The following is a 17331-nucleotide window of genomic DNA, read 5'->3' on the forward strand; positions in this document are numbered from 1 at the left end:
GTGAAGAGGCGAACCACGCATGTGGCCGCCCCAAGTCGTTACGTATTACGATGATGATACTAAAAACTCTGAGGAGTTAATATTAAATATTTAAACAGTCTCTCCGTCCGAGAGAGGCCCCGAGGATGAAAGAAAGAGATTCGAATAAATTAAACTATGGAATTATTACTCAGTGACTCAACGGTGATGTCCTCGGGGTGTCGACAGAGACGTCCGCTCTCGGCCGGCTGTAGAAGGAGACTAGGATGAGATCATGGTTTGCAGGTGGCAACATGGCGCCCTTCGCACCGAACACAATGACCGTTACACACTCTGCGATTCCGTGCCCCGGCGAAAGTTAAGTAAATCATAGATTACATTAATAAATATATAAAAATTACTGGCAATTTAAAGTACATTAATGTTTACGTAGTTATTGAGAATTATTATAAAACATTTCTACCCTCGTCCAAGTCCGTGCCTATTCGGGTCCGCCCGGGCAACGTCTATAGTTTTATAATTAACGTACTATTTAAATTGGAGAAACACATGATTAAACTGCAACAAGACACTGGGGGCAAAAGAATAAAAGAAAAAGGGTTACAATATTAATTAGCATACTTAGGGGTGCGGCGCACTGCATCTAAGCGCCCTCTTGCCGGGCTGGAAACACACGCACACACGCACGCACGAGCGGGAGGTTTGAATAGAGATGGTGGTTGGGCGGTGTCATATCGGGCTCAAGGGGCCGCAGGCCCGGACGACGTCAATTGCCCCCTCCGAAAGTAGGCCGATATGACAGCGCCGTTTGACAGATGGTTGGGGGGCGTTGCCTGTACTGTTTATGTCGCGCACTCCCACGTGGAAATGTTGATGTTTAGGTACGTTTGTGCGGGCAGGTGGCAATGTTGACATGACGGGCGGACAATGTTTACATGATGGCGGGTGAGCAATATTTACACTATGGAGGACGATACACACGGGCAGAATGGGCGCTGGCTGACTAACCTTGTGGGTGGTGACCCACCAGTTGTCCCGAGCCCCAAATCTGCGTCAGCTGCGGCTGCGGCGGCTGCTGCGGCTGCTGCGGCTGCTGCGGCTGCTGCGGCTGCTGCGGCTGCTGCGTGTGACAGCGTGGCGGTGGCCAGGGCGCCGGCCGGCAGGGGCGGCGGCGACCAAGGTCAGGCGGCTCGTGGCAGGCGGGCAGCAAGCGCGGGCGGCGCTCGGCACGGCCGGGCTCAGCCTCGCCGACAGGCGGGCGCTTCGCGGCCCGTCGTGACAGACGGGCAGACGGGTGACAGGTGTCGAAGTCCGGGTGGTGGTCACGTTCGGTGGTGGGACGGTCGGGCGTCCAGGCGTCGTGGCGTCGACCTGCATCGCGACAGGCGGATGCAGGGAGCTCAGGCGACTCTTCACGGGGCGGCGTCCCAATGTTGCCAACTTGCGACATTTTGGTGGCGTCTCGGGCGGCAGGGCACTTGACCGGTGTTCCGGTACTGCGGCGATCGGCGTCGGAATCGGGCGTCGTGGCGTCTCGGTCGTTCCTGGCATCGCGTCAGGTGGGCATGTAGGCGGCGTCAGCGTCGGCGTCGCGCGCGTCTGTCTCACTCGGGCAGGTACAACCGGCTGTGCCTCGAAGCCAGGCGGGCACAGAGGGGCGAATCCGGGCGGGCACAGAGGAGCGAACCCAGGCGGCGGGGCAGCGCTCAGGCGTCTCGGCGTCATGGCCCTGGGCATCGTGTCGCAAAGTGTCCCGTTTGCGACTGCGCACTCGGGTGGCGGTGACGACGGCATGATGACGTCGAAGCCAGGTGGTGGCGACAAGGTGACACGAAGCGTCGGCGTCGAGTCTGGTGGCGTCCGTGGCGAGTCGTGTGACGGAGACGAGGCAGGTTTCGCCGGAAATGACCTTGGTGGCGTCGGGGCGGCGGTTCGGTGCGGTGGCGAGGTCATTCCGGCGTCGGGAGGTGTCTCCGACACGAGGCGGGTGCTGGACGGCGTGGCAGACTGCGGCGGGACGGTCGTCGTCGTGCGTCGCCCGGTTGGCTTCGGCGAGTCAAGCGTCATCATAGTCGGGATGAGTGGCGTCAGGTCGGCGAAACGAGGTCTTGCTGGCGATGATGCGTTTGGACCAGCGTCGGGAGACGTCAGGTCGACGAGAGGTGCCGGGGTTGGCGGCTCCAGGACAGGAGGTGGCGGGAGCGGAATTGTCGGCGTCGAGACGGCGAGCGTCGGTGTCGGGATAAGTGGCGTCGGGTCGACGAAACGTGGTCGTGCAGGTGATTGCGTCATCGGACTTGTGTCGGGAGACGTCAAGTCGATGAGTTTCGGCGTCGGCACGGCGGGCGTCGGCGTCGGGACGACGGGCGTCGGCGTCGGGACGACGGGCGTCTTCGTCAGGGCGGTAGGCGTCGGTAGCGTAACACGTGACGGTGCGGGTGACGTCAGGACGTACCTTCGTGGTGCTGGTGTCGGCGTCGTGCGTGAGGAGTCGGCTTGGCGCTGCGGTGACGTTCCGGCAACGGGCGGCGTCCTTGACACGTGATATGTCGGCGTTTTCGGCGTGGTTGGCTTCGGCGTGAGCGGCGTCGGCGTGATCGGAGTCGGTGTCGGCGTGAGCGGCGTCGGCGTGGTTGGCGTCGGCGTTTCGGGAAGCGTCGAGGCGTGTCGTGGAGAATTTTCCGGCGTCTCTGCCTCGTACTGCGCCTGGGTGGCTAGGTAGGCGGTGCATCGTGCGCACGTGAAGGTGAAAAACTTGCGCAGTATGGTCCTTTCACGCTCGCCGATACAGCCACGATGCCACAGGTCGGCACATTCCTGGCAGCGGTATCCCTCGCTACTACCTCCGGGACACGACCTAGCTCCACATTTCGTCACGCCGTGTATGCGGTATTCCGTACAGTAGCCACACTCGTATCCGGCGGCGGTCCTGCCATGCAAATCCCAACTCGGGCAGGGGATGTAACACCCGATACATTTGTCTGCGTACATATTTACCCACGTGGTACTCTTCACACGAACAGTCCTCACGTCCACATTCTCACGAACTACTCACGAATCCACATCAGTACTGCGGTAACTTACTGCGCTCGGAGTGTGTTGTTGTTGCCAGGAATGCAGCCACCTGGCTGCTCGCTGCGAGTTCTCGGAAGCGCGCGCGCTCGGCTGGTCACGTGGCCGCTCGGTTCCGTTATCTCTCGCGCTCCGGTGCACAACCGCCTAACACGCGCTAACTCGTGTGGACCTGGTATTCACGACACGTTGAATATCTCGCCACACGCTCTTGGGTGCCATTTGAGGGCGTACGGTGTTATGGAGAAATTATCGGTACTAAATAGTGGGCGCCACCACGTGAGTGGGCACGTGGACCCGGCGAGAGACTCTAACCCAGGGCGTTACGTGGCCCGTGTGCGGCGAGATACTTGGCCCTCTAGATATTAAATGCGCTGCTCTCGAACATACCTAAGCCCGCTCTCAGCGTCGGGCACGCTTCTAACACGCAGTGGGTTCTCAGGGCGTCCCACACGCCGCCGACCAGGTTGGGGTCCCACGTGGTCCCCCGAAAACAAAGACACGTAACACAGTTAATTGGTTTATTGTACTCACGATTTATTTCCGTACACGTTCCTTCACTGGTATAACTAAGAAAACGCCCGAGGCGCGAATCGGCTTAGGTGAAGAGGCGAACCACGCATGTGGCCGCCCCAAGTCGTTACGTATTACGATGATGATACTAAAAACTCCGAGGAGTTAATATTAAATATTTAAACAGTCTCTCCGACCGAGAGAGGCCCCGAGGATGAAAGAAAGAGATTCGAATAAATTAAACTATGGAATTATTACTCAGTGACTCAATGGTGATGTCCTCGGGGTGTCGACAGAGACGTCCGCTCTCGGCCGGCTGTAGAAGGAGACTGGGATGAGATCATGGTTTGCAGGTGGCAACATGGCGCCCTTCGCGCCGAACACAATGACCGTTACACACTCTGCGATTCCGTGCCCCGGCGAAAGTTAAGTAAATCATAGATTACATTAATAAATATATAAAAATTACTGGCAATTTAAAGTACATTAATGTTTACGTAGTTATTGAGAATTATTATAAAACATTTCTACCCTCGTCCAAGTCCGTGCCTATTCGGGTCCGCCCGGGCAACGTCTATAGTTTTATAATTAACGTACTATTTAAATTGGAGAAACACATGATTAAACTGCAACAAGACACTGGGGGCAAAAGAATAAAAGAAAAAGGGTTACAATATTAATTAGCATACTTAGGGGTGCGGCGCACTGCATCTAAGCGCCCTCTTGCCGGGCTGGAAACACACGCACACACGCACGCACGAGCGGGAGGTTTGAATAGAGATGGTGGTTGGGCGGTGTCATATCGGGCTCAAGGGGCCGCAGGCCCGGACGACGTCAATACTGTAGTTACCAACAGACTTGATCTAAGAGATTCCATTTTGCTCTCTTCTCTGTATGCCTGAGTAATGTAACATTCCAACTGGAATATTTTTTTTATGAGTACGTACGTGCTGAAGTGTTACCCATGTGGTCTGTCTTGCATAGGTGCCGGGATTGGCTGAAAAGAGGCCGTCGGTACTGAAAGGAGACAGCATCATGGTTGTGTTGGAAGGCGACGCTAAAAAGGTTCAGTACGAGGGACGAGTCCACAACATTCGTGAGACGGAGGTGCACCTTGGCTTCCACGACAGGTGAGACACTTTGTGGCACCTTTCGTCACGAGTTCAGGCTTGTCGCATTCCCCCTTTCCACAAGGAGCTTTTGGTTCAGATTAAGCCTAGCATGTTATATTACTACTTTTTGATAACTGCTATAAAATAATCTTTGAAGCAAAATATTCTAGTTTACCTTTGCTAAAAAAATTATTTTTATTAATTTCATCTACTATACATGCATTAACCTCTATTTCCACACAAATCTGACACAAAGTTGCATGGAATAGATTTTAGATGAATTAGTAGACTTTCACAAAAAGTAATACATATAATATCGTAACATGACCCAGTTTCAAGTTATTGTGTAGAAATGCTTTTGATTAAAATTACTGAATACTAACTTTCAAATGACCATAATAAGGTTACTTCCAGAATACTGTGGTTATTGAGACATGTCCTATGTTTTTTTTTATAACAAACTATGTATTGGAGAAGTGAAAGAGCCCGCTCACTAAATGATGATTGCTTAGGAAGTGATAAATCGTAGGATCTCTCTCTGAAAGAACCATGTGGCCGCCCCGGCATAGGCGCAGACATACTACTTTCCCTCGACTGCTGATTTGAAAGAAATAAGCGTAGCTCGAAGTGTGCTGATAGGCTGTCCTCCACCCACCGTGCCACAAGTAGGAATTGTCAGTGAGCCAACAACTCGTTCTGTGTGCTTCTTCATCGAGCTCATCATCTCACATTAAATAAGATTACAGGCACCGTGCACGTTACTCTGGCGGTGAACGTGGTAACTTGACTGCGGGACTGTGTGTCGCCAGTCTTCAAGGGAAACTGTTCAAAACGATTAGCAATATGGATGGTTCTAAAAAGCGAAAAGGTATTGCAAATTGATTTGTGGTTGGGTACAGGAATGCTTGCAGAAATGTGTAATCAGATATAGTTTTTTTGTTCGGTTCCAAAGCGGAAAACTGATTAAGAACGAAAGGAAGTTTGTGGATTTAATCTGTATGCCGACACTGCTAAATTGCTAAATTGATAAATTAAAAAATACCTATTATGTATACACTATTAGGAAGTCCATTAATTTACGTACAAACTATGTGAAGATTATGTTACTAGCAATCTGTGCGTAGTTCCTCTCCAGTTTATGCAGGGTACGAGATCCATACGCTATTGGTGCTTCTCCCTCTTCTGTCTCATGGGCCAGCACCGCCCCCAGGCCGTGTTAGGAGGCATCGCAGGTTAGAATAATGTGCTTTGTGGCATCATAGTGGGTGAGTACCACGTCTGACTGCAGAAGTTTCTTTGCAGCCTCAAATGCCTGTTGATGGGCTTGTGTCCACTCCCATTCCTTCCCCTGATCGAGCAATCTGTGTAGGGGCTCCAAGAGGGCTGCTTTCTGTGGTAGAAACCGCTCATAAAAATTTAACAGCCCCAAAAAAGACTGTAGCTCCTTCCTTGTTGTCGGTTTTGGGGCCCCATGTATTGCTCGCACTTTCTCGCTTGTGGGGTGTATCCCTTGACTGTCCACCATGTACCCCAAGAACTTCACTGCTGTGGCTGCAAACATGCATTTTGATTTGTTAAGACGTAAACCGACTTCCTCAATTTTTCTTAGCACTTGATGCACCCGTACCCAATGTTGCTCTTCTGTTGCTTCTGTAATCAATATGTCATCCAAGAGAACCACTACCCCTTGTATCCTGGACAATAAGGTTACCATTAACCGCTGAAATATCGCCGGGGCAGCACATACTCCAAAATGCAACCGTTTGACCTTGAACAATCCTTTCATCGTGTTCACCGTGAGAAGTTCTGCCGTCACCTCATCCACTGAAACTTGCAAATATGCTTCAGCTAGGTCTAACTTTGTGAAAAATCTCCCACCTGCCAGGTTCGAGAATGCCTCGTTTGTGGTCGGAAGGTGGTGGTAATTTTTCTTGCATACTGTATTGACGGTACATTTGTAGTCGCCGCACAGAGTCGAACTGATCCATTTGTTTTCCGTACCGGCACTAAAGGCGTAGCCCATGTTGAATACGTCACGGGTTCCAGTACCCCTCGTTCCACCAACCGGTCAATCTCTTCACTGACCTTCTCTGCCAACGCAAATCCCACTGGCCGGCTTTTACGAAATATTGTCTTCGCCCCTACCTCAAGCTCTATGGTCACTGGTGGTCCGGTATAACGTCCTAGCTCCAGATCTCCAAATACCCCTGGGTATTCCTGGATCACTTTTGTAACTCGTTCCTGATGAATATATTGGATCCCCTCTACGCTAATTCCTAAAGGCTCCAACCAGCTATGCCCTAGCAAGCTTGGACCTTCCCCCTTTGCCACCAACAGGGTCAACCTAGCTGATGCTGTTTTCATTTGCACTTGTACATTCATATATCCCAAAACTCCCAACCGTTCTTGCGACCAAGTATGCAGTACCATATTTGCCGCTTGTAGCTCCGGTTGCTCTGGCCACAACTGTTTGTATGTATCACTGCTAATAATAGTGTGGCCAGCCCCCGTGTCGACTTCCATCTCCAACTGACGCCCATCTAACCACACGTCCACTTTGATCGGTGGGCGGCTTTTCAAGGGGTTACTGTTAACATTTTATAAGCTGTATGTTGCGGTGTCTTCATCCGATGACTGCTTGTCTCCAGTTACCCTGTAATGGGCACTCTCTCGGCTGCCCCTTCCTCTTGTTTGCGCTTTACCCTGCTGGCTATTTCTTTTCGCTATACATGACCTTTCTAAATGCCCTTTCTTGGAGCAAAAATTACACACAGTGCCCCGATGCCTACATGTGTGGGGGTTATGAGACCCAGCACATCTCCAACATGACGGCTGCCTTTCTGATTGATTACTCCTAGTTGGTGTCTTGACAAACGTTTTGTCTCCCGGCGTCTGTTTGTCTATTTTGATACCACCCATTGCACCAACCAGTTCACTCCCCACTGCTCCCCGGATATCACGTAAATTCTGACTTGCCGTCTCTGCCACTACCGCCAAGTCCACTGCCGCCTTGAACGTGAGCTTGTCCTTAGATAACATTGCATGTTGCACCGTTTTATCGTGAACCCCGCACACTAGCAGATCGCGTAGCATCCTTTCGAGGTCGGTAAAATTGCAGTGTGCCGCCAGCCGCCGCAAAGCCGCTACATACTCGGCAATATTTTCACCTTCTTGTTGGTCTCGCTTGTGAAACTTGAAAGACTCCACAACCTCACTCGGTCTAGGTTCGAAATGTGTCGACAGCAAGTCCAAAATCTCGGATATCGCCACCTCGCTCGTAGCCTTTGGAGACACCAGTGACGAAACCAGGTTATAAAGTTCTGTGCCACACACCGTGAAAAATATAGCCTTCTGCTCTTCTTTGTCGGTGACCTTGTTGGCCACCAGGTAATAGTACCACCGTTCTGCATACGTCTTCCAGGCATCTTTCCCTGGCACAAACTCTCCAAATGAGCTAAAACGCACCATCGGTGTTTACTGTTTACTGTATTACCATTCACGCCACCGGCCGGCAACACATGCACGAATGGATCCCATCCTCGTCGCCACTTTTGTGTACTATTTATTTCATCCCGTTGCATACAATTAGTTACTTATCAGTCCATATATTTCTCTACAACTTGTGCACGCAAACCTCCATTACTAGAGACATGCAGTTTTGGGGTTTATTTTATAGCAAAATTCATTGTTATTTACCCTTAAAAGTGGTGTTATCATACATCAAAAGCGGTGTTATTTTTTAAATAGTTTTAGCACTATAAATTTAAAAAATTAAGCTAAGCATACCTTGAAATTTTGGACACATTCTTGCATTGTACAGTTGCACTAGCAGCAGTAATTTACAATCGAATTTACACATCACTTTTTACATACAGTAATTGAAAATATTTTAGTACCTAAACCAGCAAGAATAAATATGAAGTCTCTAAAATAGTGACATAAACACATGGAACAAAATCCTCAAACTTTAGCTCTCGAAAGCAAAAGTAGCCATGATACACAAATTAGCCTCACTTAAATTTGTCCTGCGGTCTGTTAAGACTGTGTTATATGAGGACAAAAATCGTTCACAGTCAACGTTTGCAGAAGGCATCCAGATGGCTTCAAGGCAGCTGGAAGCAAACAATGGCTGTGACAGCTTTACTACATTCAATGACTTCACTACGTCCACTGAATTGTCTGTTTCCATTTGTTTTGTAACAATGTCCTGAAGCTGACCAAAACCAGCTGTTAATTCTTCAGTGCTTATGGAGTAGAGACTATGGACAGTTTTCAGTTTCTGCACCATTTCTGGGTTTAATTTAGCAAGCAACAAACTTTCCTGACTAAAAATTTGAATTGCTTCAAATCTCTTTCTACTTGGGTCAGTTGTCATGAGAGAGTTCAGTTTGGAAAGGGCTTGTGTTGCTGTTCTTGTGATGGACACTTTAGCTTCAGCAGCTTTAGCGGGGGGCATGTTAGACAAAGCTCTACTGGTTGCCTCAAAATAAATGCCACGAGTGATGTTTTCAAATTTTTTTTTTATACCTTGCAAGTCCCCATATAGTGAATGGGCAGTTGGATACAAAGAACCTTCAAGTTTCTGTATTAGCTCTACAAGGCTCTTGGCATGCTCTTTCACAAAGACAGCTTGACAAAGAATGAGAGAAATGTCATTTTCTGTGAGTGAACACAGAAACTCAACCCCTGAATTTTGTGTTGCCTTTAGTTCATCTGTTTTGCAGAAATCAACAATGTCATGTATGTAGTCTGCTACATAAAAAACGCTGTTGAACCAGGAATTCCATCTAGTAACAACAGGAAGTGGGAACAATGGACGTTTCTCTCCATGCTTTTCTTCAAGAAAGCTAGCATACAGGTGCCTTCTTTTCCTGGTGTTGTTGAACACATTTTTTATTTTGCTCATAGCATTGTTCAACTCAGGCAACTCTTTCACCCAGACATTGCCAACAAGATTTAACTTATGTGCCCAGCACTGGACATGCGTTAACTGGTCTCCAAGGATTACTTCGAGAGTACTAACAGCCTTGGTCATATAACGAGCAGCATCGGTTACTACTGAGAGCACATCACCATACTGTACATTGTACATTTTGAGTGAATCTAAAATTGCCCTCACACAGTTTGTGGCATTAGCAGCTTCAAGAAAGTGAACTCCTGCAACAAATATTTCTGGTTTATCCTGTTGAAGATTCAGAATTCTAAATAAAACAACAAATACACACCTACCCATTTTATCTGTTGTTTCGTCGCACAGTATGTCAATTTTTTTGTCCTTTAATGCAGTTTTGGCATCTTCAATTCTGCATTTGGCTATGTCCCCTACATATTTCTCACGGACTGTTCTCGCAAGTGGCATGTCTCCAGCACCTTCGATGTATTTGTTCAGCCATGCCCTGATATTAGGATCATCAAGCTTTTCAAGGGGTATATTTGCCTTTATAAAGGTCTCTGCTGTTTCCTTTATAAATTCCAACTTTTTGTCTTTTTGGACATTATTTTTTGCTGTCTGAAACGCTGAAGATATTGACAACTGGCGTTCAGGCGCACTAGATGAGCCTTGCAATGAAGAGAGACGCTTCTTGTGTTTTTCACTGCCTACATGTTTTTCACATGAGTCTTTCCTATCCCAAGAGACGGTGACATTACAGTGACGACAAAAAAGTGTGGTTGAATCACTAGCATAAAGTCCGTGTTGAGAAAATTCAGAGGCTCGCTGTTTTGCAGTTACCGGCACTTTAGGCATTTTAATAGGCCTAATGTTTTAGCCGACCTTTAAATTGTACACCTTTAATTTATTTCACAGACGTTGAAAACTATCTGTAACAAAATTCGACCCGTTAAACTTTAACTTGCGCACAACAGAATGTTACGAATCGTCACCGTGTTTGCATTTTAAATTTGGTATTTGGTTAATAAAAATGGACGCAATGGACAAACAACGCTAAAGACTATATAAGAAAACAACGCTTCGAGAAACAACCTGCTGTAAACACCGTGATAATCGACTGTCCAGGCGAGCCGAATATCAAAATACAGCAAAACCCCTTATTTGCACTTTTCATGGGGACAAAGTAAAAAAGTGTAAAAAGCGGGAAAGTGTAAATAAAGGGAAAAGTAAGAAATACGTTAAAGTTAATTAAAATACAGTCGCATCCTGCAGCGTTCAGAACGGGCTACATTACACAGTAAAAATAAATAAAAAAGGGGCGCAAATTGATGAAAATTTACCGTCAATTGCGCGCCTTGCGCGGAGAAAGGTCATTGTACTCGATCATCTGTTGTTACAGTGTGGCCTGCGGCGTCTGTTCTCTGAGCTGCGCATGCGCAGTATAACTCATTCAATGCTCCGCCCAGACTCGTGACCTTCCATCAGCAGCCAGCCAATAGAAGCGAGCTTAGCGGAAAAAAATATAAGCTCCACCTCCCGTGTACCAGTTTTGTCCAGTTCTAATACCAGTTTATTGGTATACGCACCCGCTTACTCGCTGCCGTGACATGTTCAAGTTTACGTTCATCTTGATGTCTTGATACCAATAATTAATTATTTACGATCCCCACAAATAAATGGTTAGTTTAAAAAATATGCGTCAACAGTATAATACTTCCGAAATTATATAATATGTATAAAACAGTTACCAAGATTCCACTCATTTTATCTTGTGAAGTTCATGTCTCGTACCAGTATTTCGGCTAAGTTGTGACATAAATACAGTATCAGCACTTACAATGTTACGATCAGCCACGTAATATTTCCGACATTTCCGTTACGTTTCTATATTCGTGAGTTTACGTTTTTCCCTAGTACATTTTAGATTGTCTCCTGCTGTAATTACTCGGACTTTTACACGCCTAGGCTTAAATTGTTACATGTTTAGAAATAAAAGCAACTTTTCATGTTATAAAATACACTGTGTGGGTAGTTATCTTTGGTTTTTTGTTGTTTCACGTTTGTTACTGTATTTACAAATTGAATTGCCGTGTTAGAATGAGGAAAATGTTCTGACTGTTCGCCGAAAATTCAAGGATTTCGCGTTATTATCCAAAATGTGAGAAATTCGCGTTATTCTTAAAAATGTACTCAAATTCGCGTAAAAATTCGTTTTATCGCAATCGCGAAATATGCATGTCTCTATCCATTACTAATTACAACAACAACAACATTGCCGCCAACCTGCCCCGCGGCCCACAATACACAACACTTGACACAAACTGATTTTCCCTGCTTTTCATCAATACTTCACGAAAATCCAGAACTCACAATGGCCGCCATTTTCAGACCACACCACTGTTCCAGCTTATCCACAACACATCTTAACAAGGTTTTGTTGCTTCAAGAAAGCCATTCACCATTCACTTTAAAATGGTACAGAAATTAAAAAAAAAAATTAATTACTGATAATTATATACTATGGATACACACAAACTAATGGTACAAGCTAAGGTCTGTGTCCTTGGAATGATATTAAAAATGAATTTTAAAGGCATGATGCATGCCTAACACCTAGGTATGCATTAAATGAATTCTAAATAAAAAAAATTTGAAAATTTTTATAAATCGGCACAGCGTGGACAGCAGTAATGAAATTTAGTTCAACTCTCTATATTATTATTTAATTTAGAGCCTTCGTCTGACCTTAACTGTTCGGTACCATGACCACACATCGACTAACAACCATGGCCGCCCTCCTTCCCCAAGAACAAGTGTGCTCATTGGACCTAATTTTCAACCAATCACAAAATTACACAGTGTAATACCAGCGAATCACTGGCACATAGCGACAGCACTTTACTAAATCACGAGTCTTTCCCAAGCTTAACAGAACTCTCGTTCCAACTTCTAAGTGACTGGCAAAATAATTATCACATCAGCCCGTCCTCTGACAAAAACCATCACAAATTATATAAAAAAGAAAACTGTGAACACACAAAATCTTAACCAACAAAAAAAAATTTTTTAAAACTTTTTCTCAATAAAGTAAACAAACTATCAGAAATATTAAAAAAAAAATATATTAAATAAATGTAAGCTATGTTCATAAAAATCATGCTGTAAATGTACGAATACCCCTCAAATCAAAAAATAATCAATAGCTGTTATTTTAACTGTACCAAACCAAGTCTTAACTTCTTTGTACAAAAATAAATAATAAACCTTAATAAACTTATTTAGAAAGTGTGGAGCGCAAGTAACCTGATTTGCTACTACTCCTAACATATGCGTGTGCGTGTGTGAATGTGTGTGAATGTGTGTGCACGTGTGTGTGTGTGTCACTGTTTAAAATGTAAATATTTTTCTCTCTTCAGTTTTTGCAGTTTGTATGTGGAAGGGATGAAACTACATGTCCAGTTCAAGTACAATCGCTACCCTCTGCAAGTGGAGCACCGAGCACTGAGCATCCTTAAAAGTGGTAACGGAGAGAGCTTCATGTTGCCCAGACAACGTGTGGGGCTGACGGAGCCAGTAGTGCCCATAAGGTGGGTGCAGTTCATACCGTAGTGCTGTTGCTGTCCTTCGTGTTGAATGTTCACTATGTGTTTGATGTTAAGCTGTCATTCTAGACTGTGCCAGAGATTTGAGGCTGCCATCCATCTGGTGCCATCCCGAATGGTGTGCAAATACTCAGTAAAATATTTTGTTTTCTTCAAAAATCCCTTCAAGATATCTCTGTAGTGTATGATTACTAAATTAAATTTATTTATTTATTTTATTCACTTTTAAAATCTGGAGCTTTACATTTAGTATGTTCAATAATTTTATCTTTGTGTTTTAGAGTGTTAATTTGTGAAAATGAACATTTAGTGATTAGTTTTAGGAGGAGAAAAGCATGTGCAGAGCATGTGCAGCAAGTCACTTAGGGGCGTTCATTGCACTGATTTCTTCTGTTACTGGATGCAGCAGTGAAATGGTCGGACAACTCCCCCTCTCCCTCCTCGTAGTTACGATCCTAGTTAGAATCGCAGTGAATCTCGCCAGAATTAAGTACAAGCATAAACACTGCCTGATTCACCTGCACGCATTCTGCCGGCTGGCCAGACCTCGTCGCTCGTCGAGCCTGCCCCATCAGGAAACCGTTAGGGCCAGATTCTAAAATCTGGCAAATCGTAATGATTTAAAAAAAATATATATTTTTTTTTTATGTTGACCCTATTGTCAGTATGTTTTGTGATTTGGTGCTTTTTTATAGAGCGTTAACGAGGCTGTGTTAAGTGATGATTAAATTCTTGTAGGATTATTTTCTACACGCAGTTGTTCGGCTAATCCGAAAATATGGTAACCCGAACAGGACCCGGCCTCATTTTGATTGTCTTAAAGGGACGGGACTGTTAAAGACTATATGCTCTGCTAGCGAACGGTGCGTAGCTAGCGAGCGCTGCACATTGGCCGGGAGGATGGACGCAGCCAACCGAGTCGAAGGCGGAGCACTAGCAGTGAGCATCGTGTAGTTGTCACATCACTCTACCCACACAGGATCCCGAGGGCATTGCGCTATTGGCTATGAACTGTCCTGGAGATTTGTGACACTGTATTCACACTTATAGCCACCTTTGTACTAAAACATAACACATTTAAACATCTGTGCGATAACAATAATACAGATATTAAGAGAGACAAAGAGAGAAAAAAAATTACAAACAACAGAAATTACTCCCAATTTTCGACCACATTTAGGCCTTCAGGAGTTGAATCCTTTACCTGTGCATGAGGAAAGCACATAATTGTAGCATGTTACAGGTGACAGTTAACATGTCATACAATGTACAGTTGTCTTTTGTACTTTAGGATTGAAATTTGTCCCAGGGAACTAAACTTTTTTTAATATAAACAATTCTGGTGTCTTCTTTGACACAGAAATGTCCAGAAAGAAACAATTTGGTTGATCAAAATGTAACTTTTAGAAAAATTATGGAACTTGGTGTAATAAACATTTTAGCATAAAAAGTAAGTACCTATTTGACTGTTTATGCCTTTCATCCTAGATTTGAAAAAATTAGTGAATTAAATTTAAAAAAATCTGTTTCCATGAACTTCTGCAGTTCTCAAATGTCTTAAAAAAAAAAGTTTTTAGAGAATTTATCAAGCTTTCAAACCATCCTTTAGTGAAAAAAAGAGGGTTGTCTGTAAAGTCAGTTTACGGACGATAATTTTACGTGATAACGTCAGAAGAATACATTTATGAAAAATTTCATAATTTTTAATTTTAAAATGTTATTTACAGTTTTTGCAAATTTAAAGTAAATGATTTGTTTAAATATAATCACGAACAATTAGTTAAAAAGCCCGCCTTAACCTGTTTGATATTATAGAATATTTTCTCGCACGGTGGTTGGCCGGTTCTTGCACGCTCGGCTCAGGCGGAATGTGACAATTTTTCGTGCGTGCAGCCGGCGTTCATCGATTTATAAGACGTTATCACGTCAAGAAGATGATTGGTGTGGAACACAAGCTGATGTTTTATAGTTTTAAATTTTTACCAAACATCCCAAGGTGGTGTAAAGACGACGTGCTAGGAGGGTAGCAGGTATGTCAGCTTCCCCTGGGGGGATTGTGTCGAGACAGTGAGGCAGTGTGGAGGACTTTCCAGGCTGTGGAAGAACCGCAACTTGGAGAACAACGAACCACAGATGAGGGCGGTGACCAACATCGTGAACAACACTGCGTATCCTGCTCCGTACATTGTGTTCGGGCCACCAGGCACCGGCAAGACTGTCACCATCGTTGAGGCCATAGTGCAGGTAGTACAGTACCCCATAGTGCAGGTGGTACAGTACGCCATAGTGCAGGTGGTACAGTACCCCATAGTGCAGGTGGTACAGTACCCCATAGTGCAGGTGGTACAGTATGCCATAGTGCAGGTGGTACAGTACGCCATAGTGCAGGTGGTACAGTACCCCATAGTGCAGGTGGTACAGTACCCCATAGTGCAGGTGGTACAGTACCCCATAGTGCAGGTGGTACAGTACTCCATAGTGCAGGTGGTACTGTACCCCATAGTGCAGGTGGTACAGTACCCCATAGTGCAGGTGGTACAGTACCCCATAGTGCAGGTGGTACAGTATGCCATAGTGCAGGTGGTACAGTACCCCATAGTGCAGGTGGTACAGTATGCCATAGTGCAGGTGGTACAGTACCCCATAGTGCAGGTGGTACAGTACCCCATAGTGCAGGTGGTACAGTACCCCATAGTGCAGGTGGTACAGTACCCCATAGTGCAGGTGGTACAGTATGCCATAGTGCAGGCAGTGTGGTACTACATAGTCCTGCATTAACCTAGCAGCCTTGCACTACCAAGTCAGTATGCTCGGCCAAAGGTTTTCTGATTTGACCGTTCACATAACTACATACTGATTTAGATGGCACAGGATTATAACCAAGACCAGATAAGAACCTGTAGTCTTTAAAACATAAGTGCGATTAAGCGAGGTTACCTCATACGGCGTGGAACAGGAATACCTGAATCCCTCTTTAGTAATCTCCACTTAACAAGTTTTCTTCCTTAATAATGTAAAATGTTCAAGTTTCTTGAGGAAAGTATTAACATAATTCTACTACTTGTGTACTTTTCCAAAGTACTTTGAGGGCCGGCGATGAGAGAGTATCAGCTTTGAAGTGGGGCCAACTGAAGAGCATTGAACTTTCTGCAAACATTCAGACTTGAGAGCTGTGTATTCATATAAAATTTTAAAAAAAATATTATTTATATATTTTTTAGCTAGTTTGGTGCTGCTTGTGCTTTATTCTTGACCCATGTGACCTGGGTAAAAAGGATTGTCAAATATCATTGGCTTGTCGAAATCATTGACAAAATGCCTCAGTGTCTTGGGAAAGCAGTGCATGAATATCATAAACAAGTAGTTTTAGTCATATATTCATTGCTTTTTTTTGTAACAACTTTACCTATTATATATTAGTTTTGTGCTAAGTGCCAATATTCAGCTGTCAAAAGGTTGAATATTTGCTTATGCACCTGTCAGAAAATGATACTTTTACTTAAACAATATTACATTGATTGAGTATTTTAAGAGAAATGGGATCTTTCAGACAAAACTAACATGCTCGCAAAGATCAAATCTGATGAATTTATTGATCAGGGGAGGTTGTCTGGTCTTTATTTTGTTTGTTCTTTGAATAATGTGCTAATCATTATATCCAGATGTTTTCAGTCGAGGAAGAGTGCAGTGCACTTACATTGAAGTGTCGCATGTTGCAGCTGTGGGATCGCCACAAGTCTGACGGAAAGAAACACATCTTGGTGTGTGCCCCGTCGAATGCGGCTGCTGATGTCATAGCGCTCCGGCTCCTGAACTACGTCCCGCCGAGCTCCTTCATACGGCTCTACGCTTCCTCCTGCTTCTTGTGAGTCTGCACTGCGTCCCTGCTCAGCGCTCAGCATTCTGATTCTGCGGGTGGGAAATGGGATGAACACGCTGTTAGCAGGTGGGAAATGGGGTGAACATTATGTTAGCAGATGGAAAATGGGGTGAACATGCTGTTAGCTGGTGGGTAATGGGGTGAACATGCTGTTAGCTGGTGGGAAATGGGGTGAACATGCTGTTAGCTGGAGGGAAATGGGATGAACATGCTGTTAGCAGGTGGGAAATGGGGTGAACATGCTGTTAGCTGGAGGGAAATGGGATGAACATGCTGTTAGCA

General features: G+C 45.3%; 1 protein-coding gene across 2 annotated transcripts in view; it reads left to right on the top strand.

Moving 5' to 3' along the window:
- LOC134539566 (putative helicase MOV-10) overlaps positions 1–17331 on the top strand; it is a 202329-nt gene that overhangs the window by 152829 nt on the left and 32169 nt on the right. For both annotated transcript variants that reach the window (XM_063381717.1, XM_063381718.1), the window contains exons 9-12: positions 4549–4694; positions 12984–13154; positions 15263–15413; positions 16889–17034. In XM_063381717.1, coding sequence (XP_063237787.1) covers positions 4549–4694; positions 12984–13154; positions 15263–15413; positions 16889–17034 — 614 coding nt within the window. The remainder of the gene's footprint in view (positions 1–4548; positions 4695–12983; positions 13155–15262; positions 15414–16888; positions 17035–17331) is intronic.

This window comes from Bacillus rossius, chromosome 15 (assembly GCF_032445375.1).
Source record: "Bacillus rossius redtenbacheri isolate Brsri chromosome 15, Brsri_v3, whole genome shotgun sequence".
Lineage (NCBI taxonomy): Eukaryota > Metazoa > Arthropoda > Insecta > Phasmatodea > Bacillidae > Bacillus > Bacillus rossius.